The sequence below is a fragment of the Rattus norvegicus genome, chromosome 20, assembly GCF_021556685.1.
Source record: "Rattus norvegicus strain SHRSP/BbbUtx chromosome 20, alternate assembly SHRSP_T2T, whole genome shotgun sequence".
Taxonomy (NCBI): Eukaryota; Metazoa; Chordata; class Mammalia; order Rodentia; family Muridae; genus Rattus; species Rattus norvegicus.
Window position 1 is genome coordinate 11253185 of NC_141553.1, and position 12987 is coordinate 11266171.

Consider the following 12987-nt stretch of genomic DNA (forward strand, 5'->3'; position numbering starts at 1 on the left):
TCAGCCAGGAACAGCTCTATTGAGGTAGGGCCTGGGGCTGGCATCTGTTGACAGCTCCTCAGAGATAGGATCGCTCAGGTTACATCATGTGAAATCAGCCCGTACAGGCGTGTCCACCTCCTCTGACTCGGGTTCCAATCCGAGGCCCTTTGGGCCCCCCACATTGTCCAATATGGGTACAGGAACAGGAGGCTAGGCTTCAGACAGCAGTCACTTTAAATGCAGTCTCTGTAGAAGAGATTTTCCTTTCCAGTCTTCCCATCTGTTGCTGTGATAACGCACGGTGATCCAGACAGCCTGTTGAAGAAAGCATCTGCTTTGTGGCGTGTGGTTGCAGAGCGTTAGAGTCCATGACTGCCACGGTGGGGAGCATGGCAGCATGTAGGCAGGCATGGAACAGAACAGTAGCTGATCCACAAGCATGAACCAGAGAGAGCTAACTAGTAATAGTGGCTTTTAAAACCTCAGAGTTCCAGGGACACACCTCCTCAGGAAGGCCACACCTAAGCCTTCCCTACCAGTTCCTTCAATTGGGGACCAAATATTCAAACACGGGCTATGGGGGCCGTGCTCATCATCCAGACCACTACACGGTCTCTCAAAAGGGGTTGGAAATTGTTCTCTGCACGCTGTGCAGAGAACACAGGGAGTACAGCTGATGTCTCCTTCAGTGGGAGGTGCGGTCTGCTCTGTGTGTGGATAAAAGCAAACTCAAGAGCTGTTCCTCTCCTGCGCCCAGTGAGTGTCTCTTTGTCCACAGCGTACCCTGACTTTGGTTGGCCTTTAGCTGGGTTCTGTCAGGCAAGTGAAGTAATTGGATGGCCACTTGCTTTCCAGTGGTTCCTGGTTGCTTACAGCCTTGGCATACTTCCTGCGTTTGACATCTCGGTGGACAAGGAGGCTCTTTTCCTGCCTGAGTGCATGTGCCGGGGTCTGAGCTGCTGTTCTGGCCTTGTGTCCAACTCTGTATTCAATCCTTGTTGGTTCTGTGACTCCTTGTTTGTCCCCTGCCCACGTGACAATACGTCTAATAGAATGTCCTCTCAAGACAAGGATGGTGAACCACAGAGAAGCCACTGTGCGCCGGCTGGACGGTGACAGGATTGTGCTGTTGGCCAGTGGGTTGAAGGTGTCGCGTTTCTCTGCAGGTGTCCATCGACTGCCCGTGGTCTATCTACTCCACTGTCATCGCACTGACATTCAGTGTGCCCTTCAGGACCGCGCACTCTCTGCTGTCCGCTGGAACCCGGTAAGGCAGGGGAGGCCAGCTCTGCTCCTTCCCTGGAGTGGACTGTGTGCCACTAGCTTTACACAGTACCAGAGTAGCTCCCCGTGTTCTGGATACCCAGGCCATGTTCCCAGCTTCCTCTCTGCCTCACAGCTGACAGGTCGGTGTGAAGTTTTAGGTGAGGTCCAATCGGATCTTCAGCTGACCAGCAGTCTCCTTCTACCCGTCATCTCTGTTTTAAGCTACTGAGGTGCTGGCATGAGGTGCTGGCATGAGGTGCTGGCAGACTGCAACTGATCAACAGCTACAAGGCTCTGTTCTAGGCTGCCCAGTCTACCCATAGGTCTGTGTAGCTAGTTCTCCGTCACTGCACCCTTGGTCCCTGCCTGCTGCCTCAGGTAGAGAGCCTGGTGCTCGTACTCTGCAGAGTGCTCAGTGGCGCCTCTCGGTCTCTCACGACACCAGTCCCACAGCCCCAGCTATGCTGTGTCTTCTGGGAGGAGCACTGCTGCTCTAGAGGGATCCATCAGACCTACTGGGGAGGTCAGAGGTGTCAGGACCACTGCTCTTCCTGCTTCAAGTGACAACACTGGCACCCGACTGCCCTATCCCTATAATAGTCTCTTTCCCGTGGACTGGTGGGCTTGGCTTAGATAGAAGAATAAAATGTTATACTAGCAGTATTTTTTCTTCATGTCACTCAGCAGGGAAACATTCCATGCAAAGGCTGAAAACCTCCAGGCGACTTTGTTAGAGCAACTAAGGAAATGTCTGCAGTAATTCCTTGTCTTGTTGCTAGGGCAAAAGCAACTTAAGGAAGGGTTTATTAGGGCTGATAGTTATGGGGGATACAGTCCAGCATAGCGAGGGCAGGACGGCAGCAGAACAGGGCAGCCGCTCATACTGCACCCCAGTCAGGGAGGAGAGAGGTGGATTTGTCCTCCATCTGCTTTGCCTTCTCATCCATGCTGGGGTGCCAGCCCATGGAGCGACTCCACTGGGCTTAGGACCTCAGTTCACTAATCCAGATAGCCATCTTTGACATGATTAGTTGACACGCGGGGAGTAAGAGTACTGAGTGTTGGGTTGACCACTTTGTTTCTGTGTTTCAGGAAATATGTGCAAGTCTGTGTTCAGAACCTATCGGAACTGGACTTTGAGCTGTCAGATAGTAATCTGGAAGACAAAGGCCATGCTACTGACCTGAGGCTGGTGCCCCTGAACACACAGTCCCAGCAGGTAACTGTCCTCTGCTCTGAGCAGCAGGTTCTCAGCAGCTCAGGGAAGGGGGCCAGAATGACTGACTGAAGCTGAACAGATTCTGCTGCTGACCTGCATGAGCTTCTGGGCACCAAGGAGGGCCTGGGTCAGCGCTGTACCGGGTCATGTGCCTGCAGAGTTCACTTGTGGAACAGGTGGGTTTAGAGGGCTGAGGGGCCAGCATGTGGCACAGGAAAGCCTTTGTCATTCTGGAATTAAGCCTTGAGCTTGCCTTGCCCCGTGTGTGATTTGTGTGAACACGGGCCTGTGTGGGATCTATTACTTGTGTGCATGCTGTCACCCTGAGACAGTGTGGTGGTCTTGTGCTGCTGTGAGGAAAGGCCTACTGTGCTGTGTTGCTATGAGAAGCTCAAGTGGGCCCCCACTGCCTGGCATTTCCCACCCTTTCTTTCTATGTGTACTTTTGTCAGTAGTGTTGCTGGATGTCAGTCAGGATTCCTAGAGGTGACTGCAGCTTCAGTCTTTCAGATGTTCCCACTGATACTTACTTGGCCATTGTTAGGTTTTTGCTGAGCCTGTCCCTGCTCCTGTAGGTGTAGACCCTGGTGTTTAGGCCATGTGTCTGGCTAGACCTGCTCCTAAGTTAGCTTATGTTAGTAGGAAATGATTGACATGGACGTGCTGTGATGGTGTGCTAGCCTTCTGTCACAGTGACACAGTGCCTGAGAAATGACCTGAAAGGAAGGAAGGGTTCTTTGGCCCTGGTTCCAGAGGTTTTCTTTAGTTCGTGGTCACTTCTGGGCCTGTGCAGAGAGAGGCTGCACATCATGGAGAGGAGTGCATGGAGAGCAGAGCTGCTGTTTCCAATCCCTCATGGGAGCCAAGGAGTGACCGAGGAGAGGGGAGGGAGTGGGGCCGGGGGCAAGGCTCTCTTCACACCCCTGGTGACCTCCTTCCTCAGTCACTAGCCCACCTCCACGCAGTGATTGGTCCAGCTGGGACAGTGATGTCCCCATTATGGAGCCATGTAGGGAGTTTGCTATGTACTAAGAGTGACCCTGAAGTAACTTTTCATGACCTCTGATGATTGAGTTTATACAGCCATAAGCCTTTACCAGCCGGTGGCCCTGCTCTGTCCCCTGCACAGGATGGGGCAGTGGTAGGTGCTGCGTAGCCACAGGAACCCACAGGCACACGCAGACTCTGCCTGACGCGTGCCTCTTTGCTCTACAAGGCTTTGAGCACTGTGAGCAAAGTCGTGCCTCTCGTTGCAGCTTATCCACAGCAAGCAGTCCGTGTTCTTTGTCTGGGAGCTGACGTGGACACAGGAGCCACCCCCTCCTCTGCACTGCCGCTTCTCAGTGGGGTTCTCCCCAGCTTCTGCAGAGCGGCTGACTGTCTCCCTGAAGCCCTACACCTACGAGTTCCAAGTGGAGAGCTTTTTTGTATGTACTTCGTTACTGAGCAACGGGGCATGGGGCACGGGGTTGGGGGGGATGGACGCACAGGGCACTTCCTCTTCCTGTCACTGCGGAGATCCGGGTGGGTTCTCTCAATACGCTGGAGCCACAGCTCAAGGAGCAACTGAGCCAGAGCCTGTGCTGTCTGTGCCTGTCCTGTTTGCGGCACTGTATAAGGAGACCACCCATCAGATGGTCAGACAATTGCCTTTCTCTGAGCAGACTTCACTGAGTGTTTGATAGGAAAGTCATTACCAAGGCTGTGTGAGGACACAGAAGTTGTCACCTTTTCGTGAGTCTCGAGAAGAGAGCATGATCGTAGATCTCCGCTCTCTCCTTTGACCAGCAGTGCATTGTTCCTCTTGGACATGCTAGGTAGCTCTGCACACAGGCAAGAGTGCCTGGCTTCTGAGCTGGAACTCAGTAGTGTGAGCCTCTCGCCTATGCCACTGGCAGCAGGCAGGTTGGGACTCTTGGTTTGTGCTGGGTGGTGATAAAATACTGGTTTGTGTGAATGAGGCTGATATGGAGAAAGGGGGTCACAGAACGTACCCAGGGGGTGCGTTCATTTTACTAGTTTTGGTAATGGTGGTGTATTTTGGCAAGACAATGTCTAGTTTTTAGTACTGTTCGATGTTAATGTGAGAGGTGAAATGGAGGCTGTCTGGAATCTTCTTCAGAATATCCTAGGCAGATTTAGAAACCCCAGTGGAGACGCAGACCAAGCAGATGATGCCAATATTAATGACCTTGATGTGAGGGAGACACACGGAAGGTGGCTCCATGTCTGTGCTCCCATGTTTGAAATACAGATAAGGCTCCTAAGGGGCTGGTGAGGTGGCTGTCGCGTAGAGGTGCTTATGGTAAAAGCCTGGTAACTTGCTTTTGATCCCTGGAAACTGTGAAGGTGGAAGGAGAGAACCGGCTCCACACAGTTCCCTTCTGATTTCCACACCCGCCATGGTGTGTGCGCACTTCACTGCCCTCTCAGCAGCAGTGAAGTGTAAGAAGGAAAGAGCGCCTAGGGCCATGGAGTCGGGCTCGCATCTGTAAGTGCTGGCTGCCCCGGTGGTTCTGTGGCCGTGCAGCTCTGTCCTGCTCGATGGCGTTTCTTCTGCGGCTCCGGTCAGCCGTCCCTTCCTTATCTTCTCTGTCCCTCCCTCCAGACGCTGTACAGTGTGAGAGCTGAGATCCTTCCTGCCTCAGGAGCCGAGTTCTGTAAGACAGGCTCGCTCTGCTCCTTGGAGGTGTGCATCACACGGCTCGCCGACCTCCTGGATGTGGACAAGGACGAAGCACTGGTGGAGTCTGAGGACTATTTTTCCACAAAGCTTATGTACGAAGGTAGGACTCACGCTCTCCCTCCCAGTGAAGAGTGGCACCCTAGGGGAGAGTGTTTGCCAATAGGTTCACGGTGAGCCTGCTCCTGGGCTCACTCTGCACAGCTCTGTTAGCACGGTGCTTCTAACAAGCGCTCTGCAGCAGCCTGGGCACTCAGCACCACTGATGCGTCTGCCCTCCTGTGTCGGCCTCAGAGTTCAGCCATCGCCCTAGAGCTCGGTCATCATGCTCCCAACAGCTGAAGCCCCTGACTGATCACACAGTCCTCTCTTACTCTCCCCAGGCCCTGCCGTTCTCACAATCACTAAGTATGACTGATGAACCAAGTATTTTCATGTTTAAAAGTGGGGCTAGCAGGATGGCTCAGTGGGCAAAGGCTCCTGCCATGAAACACCTACGGCACGGCCTAAGCTCCACCCGAGCCACAGTGGAGAGGGCACTGGTTCCCACACGCAGGCCTGCACACACTAACACTAATTTAACACCAGGACTTGGGAAATAGATATATCCGAATTGGGAGTTTAAGGCCAGCCTCAGTTACAAAGTGAATTCTAGGTCAGCCTGGACTACTTGAGATTCTGTTTCAAGAACAGGGTTCAAGAACTGGCTCGTCAGTTAGTGCAGCACAAGGACCCGGGTTCAGTATCCAGACCCTATGTTAACTGCTGCATGCAGCCAGCAGTGTGGTGCACACCCTGAATCCCAGCACTCAGAGGCAGGCGCAGGTGGATGGATCTCTGAGTTTTAGGCCAGCCTGGTCTACAGAGTGAGTTCTAGGGTAACCAGGACTGCTACACAGAGAAAGCCTATCTTAAAACAAACAAACTGAATGTGGTGACCCCAGTGCTGGAAGGCAGACAGGTGGTGCTTGCTTGCCAGCCAGGCTAATCTGTTTATCAAGATCTGGGCCTGTGAGAGACCATGTCTCTCACCTACCTGAGGAGTGATGGCCAAAGATGACCTCTGGCCTCCACATGTACATACATACGAACATGCATTTACATATGAGATTAAACAGGGCTGGCAGATGGCTCAGCAGGTAAAAGCTTGCTTGTTACACAAAGCCTAACAGCCAAGTCCAGCCCTGACACCCTCTGGAAGGAGGGAGCTCTCTGACTCACTTGGTACATCATACACGTACACAATAAATCAATAAAACAGTACAGTGATTAAATAACATGGTATTTTTTCATGAAAAATAATTCTGTTCCCAAGTGGAAAGATACAGTACACCTGACTGACATCTGGGGTCTTTGATCTCTTTGCTGTCTAGCTTAATGAGAGGTAACCAAATTCCCATGTCTCATCTGTGCCCACTCTGAGGAGAAGCGGTGTACGGCTGAAGAACATGAGGAAGCTTTTAGAAACCACCCCTGCTTGGAGTCTGAAGTCGCTCATGTCCTGCAGTCCTTCCATCTGTCTTGTTGGAGGGACTCTTTGGCCAGGGGTCATTTTGTAGCTCCATGAGTTGGTCATTTAGAGAGCATGATTTCCCAAGTCTGCATATCTTCCAGTTGTAGACATGTTTGATGTCACAGCCTGAGAAGGCACATCTGAGCAGCTCACCCGCACAGGGGCACAGGGACTGTCAAGCACAGGGCCAAATGCAAGCTTCACAGACTCCAATGCTTGCTTAAAGTCAAGACAAAGACTGTGGGCTGAGGGTTTATGGGGGTGGTGGTAAAGGGAGCTGAGACAGGATCTCTCTCTGTAACCCAGGCTGGCCTAAAACTCATGAAGTTCTCCTGCCTCAGCCTCCAAAGTTCTGGGATGTCGGGTTTGCGGTCCCTGCCTTGTTCTTCTCTGACCTGACATGGCAGCCTCACGTGCTTTATTTCCTAAACATCTGCTAGCACAGATTATCATAGTTTACCAGTCATTAACTAAAGAGCTGAACCGTTGTTGTGAAGATGGCTTAGTTCAGCACTCCGTGCAGAATTCCTTACACACTTCTGCTCACAGCCACCATTCTGCAGCTGGGAATGTGAAAAGCCTGAAACACCAGGCTGGCCTAGCTCTGTGTCCTCAGCTGTTTTGGCTGGGTGTCTTTACCCCTCTTCTGAGGACAGGACAGTCTCAAGTGACAGCACCACAGGAAGGAGGATGGTTCAGAGGTTGGCAAGAGTCAGGGCGAGGGCAGAGAGCCCATGTCTGTGGTTCTGTGGAATTAGACCAAAAGAAATAGCTGACCCAAGTGCCTCTGACTGTGGTGGCCTTTCAAGACCGCTGCCTGGCCATGCCTACCAGTGCAAGCTCCTGTCCTCATTTGAGACTGCACAGTAGGGAAGGCTGGGTGTATGCCACCTCTGACTGTCCAGACAGCTCAGTGAGTCAATGTCCTTGCCACCAAGCCTGACCACCTAGTTTGATCCCTGAGACCTGCATGATGGAAAGAGAGAGCTGACTTGTGCAAGGTGTTCTCTGACGTCCACATGTGCTCTGTGACACACATTCCCCCCCACCCCTAGAAATGGGGAAAAGGCTTTGGGGGATGAACTGGACAGCAGGGGACGGTGGCTGCTCTTTGGAGGTCATTCCTAGGTCCAGCTGTCATACCCAGCAGGTGTGTGCTGGTGAAGACTGTGAGCGCGGCCTGTGCCCTCATCAGGACCACCATGAATGTGGCATGGAGGCCGTGCCTGCAGCACCTCCCCTCACGGCCCCTCACCTGCCTCTGTTGCCCCTGGCCATCAGGTCGCACGCTATGCAGGCTGCTACTGCTGTCACAGCATAGGAAGCTGTGACCACCGCTTTGCTGCTTGTCTGCTTCCTGTGGAAAGGGTCTTTTCCTGATCACTGCTCCTGGCTGGTCTTGCTCACTGTCCTACCTCAGGCTGAGTGTTAGGGTCGCCCTACATCAGTGGGAAGGGTTTTAAGAAGAAGCATGGTGATCAGCTAGGTGTGGTGGTGCACACCTTTAATCTTAGTACTCCAGAGGCAGAGGCAGGCTCACCTCTGTGAGTTCAGCGTGAGCCTGGTCCTCATAGTGAGAGTCCAGCAGCAGCCAGACCCTGTCTCAAAACAACAATCATACAAACAAACACAGTAAACAAAGTAATCAATGTCGATGACAGCTGCCCTGTGCTAAGGCCCTGCTGTGCCTAAGCTGGGCCTCAGTGACACAATGTAGACCCTTGGGAAGCACCTGAAGGTTGATAGCTTTATTCTTTCTCCATGAGTGGTCCCACCCAGAGGTCAGACAAGCTTGGCAGGCACAGGGACGGATGGACGCAGGCAGTGCTGGCCAGCTCTCCATCACTGTGACAGATGCCTGTGAAAACCAAACGCAGACTGTCTTTGGTCACTCTGCTCACCAGCAGTTGGCTTCATTGCTTTGGGACTGAGGCAAGACAGAAACATGGCTGTTGGGGAATACAGCAAAAGAATGTGCTCACTTTATAGCATCCAGGATGCAGAGAGGAAGAATGATATGTAAACAGATAGACCCTTCAGAAGACACATCTCCAGAGAGAACTTCCTCCATTCTTTCCCATGAACAGTCATTGGAGCCCACTGCTGAAGTGGGCACCGTTGTGATGTGAGCCTGCAGTGGCGTTTTAGTAGCACAGCACAGGTCATTGGTCTTGATGCAACTCACAGACAGATCTGCCTCCAGCCACCAAACAGCCTATTTAACACTTGTGCTATTGATGGAAAACGTAATTTTCTGTCTGCATCCATTGTGATCCAGTCAAACGAGAAGTAATTGAGTGTTGCACTAAAACAGCGGTGTGCCTTAATTATCAGAGTGCATGCTCACTCTAAGGTGGACTTAACGTGAGACGTGTGTGTCCTATAATGGGGTCTCTACTGTGGCCGTGAGGATTGGAAAGGGAGGGTCTCACTTTGCTGCCTGTACCAATGGTCTGTCCTCCTCATTTCAGTTGTGGACAACAGCAGCAACTGGGCTGTCTGTGGGAAGAGCTGTGGTGTCATCGCCATGCCTTTGGCTGCCCAGGCTACTCACAGAGTCCACATGGAAGTGATGCCTCTGTTTGCTGGTTACCTCCCCTTGCCTGATGTCCGACTGTTCAAGTACCTTCCCCACCACTCTGCTCATGCCTCTCAACTGGACGCTGGTAAGGAGTTTACACAGGGCAAACCCGTCTTACATAAAGTGGGTCATATCCTGATAAGTCATCCCATGTTGAAAGTACCGGAAGTCAGTTCACTCACTGTGATAGCCTTAGCGTCTCACTTATGCAGAACTGTTAGCACAGAGCTTGGTTTAAATGTACAGTCCTAGACATGGTTTAAAACAAAGCACAGAATCCCCAAACTCTGGCTTGCACAGTGCACTTTGTGCTGGCCTGCTGCTTCCCCGGCCATCCGGGGAAGGCTGACTGGGGACTGCAGTTTCTGCTACTACCTGGCATCCTGAGAGGACCAAACCACACTGCCAGCTCAAAGTATGGTGTCTCCTGAACATATAAGAAAGTTGTGGCAGAGCCCTCTTGAAAATCAATGGTAAATTCTGTGTTTGAATAAGCTGTAGCTTCATGTCACAAATTGAAAAGTTAACACATATTTTCATGGCCAGTAGAATTTAACACCCAAATCCCAGTTTGTCCTAGTTTAAAAAAAAAAAAAAACAAAACTACAGGAATTCTGTAACAGCATGACACTTGCTTGGCTCTTCTGCATCCACATGACAGCCCAGGTTGGCTCGCCCCCTCCCCAGGCCCACTCTGTGGTGGCTCTGTCTGACCTCCTGTGTGTCCCACAGACAGCTGGATAGAAAATGACAGCCTGTCAGTGGACAAGCACCTAGACGACCAGCTGGACTGCAGCAGCTTGCGGAGCAGAGGCAGTGCACACTCCACTTCCAGCGGCGAGCACAAAGGCTTGCCGATGCCCCGGCTCCAGGCACTGCCCGCTGGCCAGGTCTTCAACTCCAGCACTGGCATGCAGATCCTGGTCATTCCCAGTCAAGACGACCACGTCCTGGAAGTCAGTGTCACCTGACCGTGCCATGAGCCAGCAAAGCCACAGAGTGGCCGTGAGTGCACGTTAGGGACTGTGGCTGGATTGTGGTCTGTGGTAACACACTAGCTCTAACCAGACTCTGGCAGTCCTGCCTAGCTACAGACGCAGCAGAGAATAGTGTCCTTCAGCTGCTCAGTGGAGTAGAGCGTCACCTCATGTTGTCTATGACACAGGATTTGTTTTCATTTTTTATCCCTGACCCTGTGCCCCCTGCTGGTATCCCCAACTCATCAGACCCTCTCAAGGGGGTCTGGTCTCCGTTCACAGCTCTCTTCTGGTGGCTCTCCGTACACCCCCATTGTTTCTTTAAGGTGGATCTTCAGCAGACTGCAGTCCTCTTATGGCACTGTGTGCCCTTCTCACACAGCCCAGTCCCTGGGCAACCCGTGGGCCTCCCAGGATGAAACACTGTCCTCCACCCCAGAGCCCCTGGTTACAGTTTTATAGTAACAGCTTTGGGTCCGTGGGGTGGGGTGGGAGGGAACATAACCCCTTCTGTGCCTTGGGATGCCCAGCAGATCACAAGGTCCATCTGTAGAAGCCACGTGGAAGGTCCTGCAGACACGACCAGAGCGGAGGGAAGTGTGGTATGGAGACGGCTTAGGCTAAAGGTCCTGGACCCCTGACTCCCTCTAATGTTGATTGAATAGCATATGCACTTGGAATTAAATCTCTATTTATTATAATTGTTGGATGTGGGGGGAGAATGTGTTCTCGCCCTCTAAAGTCTGCTTGTGTTGTAGCTGCATAATCGACATCTTTGCACCTTAAGTCTCGGAACTGAAGATGTTCTGTCTGCAGTGAAGATGACAGGGGCCTCTCTTGTGCCCGGCTCAGGGCCTGGAGGACCTCAGCTGGGCCACTGGGTTGCAGTCATACCGCACCGACGGGTTCATTTACTTTTGGTTGTAAATTTGATTGTACATATTGTTGATTTATTATTTTTAAGAGTACAGACTAACTGATGTAATGTTTGTGTATAAGTTGCACCAAAAAATCAAGGACAAAATAAATGTGTGTTTGTTTTTACTGGCGTGGAAGTCCTAGCTTGTAAATACATGCTGTATGTATTAAATGTGTTCAGTCCTCCAAAGTGCTGTATTTTTGTACATAGGAGTCAGAGTGCTCTGGGCTCATTGGCATGGCTTACATGAGTGGGACCTGAGAGGGGGAGCTGGAAGAGCAAGGAGCCCTCTTCAGTCGTGGCCAGGGACCAAGCTTGGGCTCAGGGAGTCAGGGACACAGGTAGATCCAGGAGAACCAAGCCAACACTTTCAGTATTCAGTGTATTTGCTTTTAACTGAGTAAATAAAAGATGGTGTGACACTCCCCGCCACCTGCACGCGTGCACGCGCGCACGCACCGCTAACACACTACCACCAAATCTTTTTCATTTGCAAGAGTTGGAGGAATGCATAAAGAAAATAAACATTTAAAACCTTTAGGAAACTTACTTTATGTGCAGTTTAAAACTAATAAACTTGGGTGAGCTAGGTGTGCAAATTAGAACTTCATACTTCCTAAATGTTTACAGCCCTCTGGACTCTGTTTGTGGCAAACCTTGACAGTTGCCCTGACACTTGTCAAACCCATGTGTGAGGAAGTCTTTGAAACTCCTCCTGTCAGAGAAGCTTCCACCTGGCACTGTTTGCCTCCCACCTCCCTGCGTAATGTGCTGCCCAGTTCAGAGTGGAGTTCAGAGTGGAGTCTCGTTCTGAGTTAACCACCCACCCCATTTTCATAGGTCTGAATTCTCTGGAGTTTCCTAATTATATATATTTAGGGGTAATCTAAAATGTTGGTGGTAGTTCTGTTATCTCAGTATAGAATAAAATCCAATCTGTTAAGGGATTTTTTTTTCCTCCTCTAGCTACCCAAAAACGACATGTGTTTGTTTTCAAGACCAGAGATGGGCCACAAAGTCATCCTATTTTCTTCTGTTTGTAGAGGAGCTAAGAGACTGTCACTGGATTGTGTTGTACGGGTATTGGTGGTTTGGTGAGGATGAAGCAGGTGTTAGACATGGTGAAGCCAGACAGGGAGTGTGTCTTGGAAGCAAATACACTGATGTTTACCGACAGTTGGCACCACGTGTAGATGCGCAGGAAGAAAGGCTGTTACAATTGTTGTGAATTTCACAGGGTCTCCTGTGATTGGAAGAATTGTAACTTCTGTTTGTAACATGGGAATTGTATTTGATGACTCCTGCCTTACAGCCCCTTTGTGCAGCCTGGAGTGGGTGCCTGTGTCAGATAAAGAGTAGAAATCCTAGAAAAGCCTCTCTTGTTTTTTGTTTTTTTCTTTTTCTTTAGCATTTAAAAAACAAGGTGAAATTTTAAAATCCAATTAAACATGCCAGATTTTATCTAAAAATGCAAAGTTATGCCACTTTTTATGAAAGAACTGACCAATGTGTTTCCTTTAAACCATGATGCTTAAAATAAGCCGGACATGACTTTAAATTTTTATTTCTCACGAAGAAGACACCCTTTCTCTGTAAGAGAGCGGGCAGCTGTTCTTTGGAACTGGGTCTAGGAACGGTGCCGGTCGCACCTTGACACTGCAGGCGTTGTTTCCATTTTCACAGTATTCTGTAACATAATGTCAGAGTAAAACCACTGTACTAAGATTGTTTAAAGTGTAAGCATTAAAATTCTAAAAATACACATTTTAAGAAGAAACTCCGTTTGAACTTGGGTTTTTTTGTTTTTTTGTTTTTGCACGGTTACAAGCGAGTGTGTTGATTTCCCA

General features: G+C 50.6%; 1 protein-coding gene across 1 annotated transcript in view; it reads left to right on the forward strand.

Moving 5' to 3' along the window:
* Window positions 1-12917, forward strand: part of Trappc10 (trafficking protein particle complex subunit 10) — a 59457-nt gene extending 46540 nt beyond the window's left edge. The window contains 6 exon segments of the mRNA NM_001173528.1: window positions 1149-1249; window positions 2341-2467; window positions 3724-3894; window positions 5076-5253; window positions 9135-9329; window positions 9977-12917. Coding sequence (NP_001166999.1) covers window positions 1149-1249; window positions 2341-2467; window positions 3724-3894; window positions 5076-5253; window positions 9135-9329; window positions 9977-10215 — 1011 coding nt within the window. The 3' untranslated portion in view covers window positions 10216-12917.
* The last annotated feature ends 70 nt before the right edge of the window (window positions 12918-12987 follow it).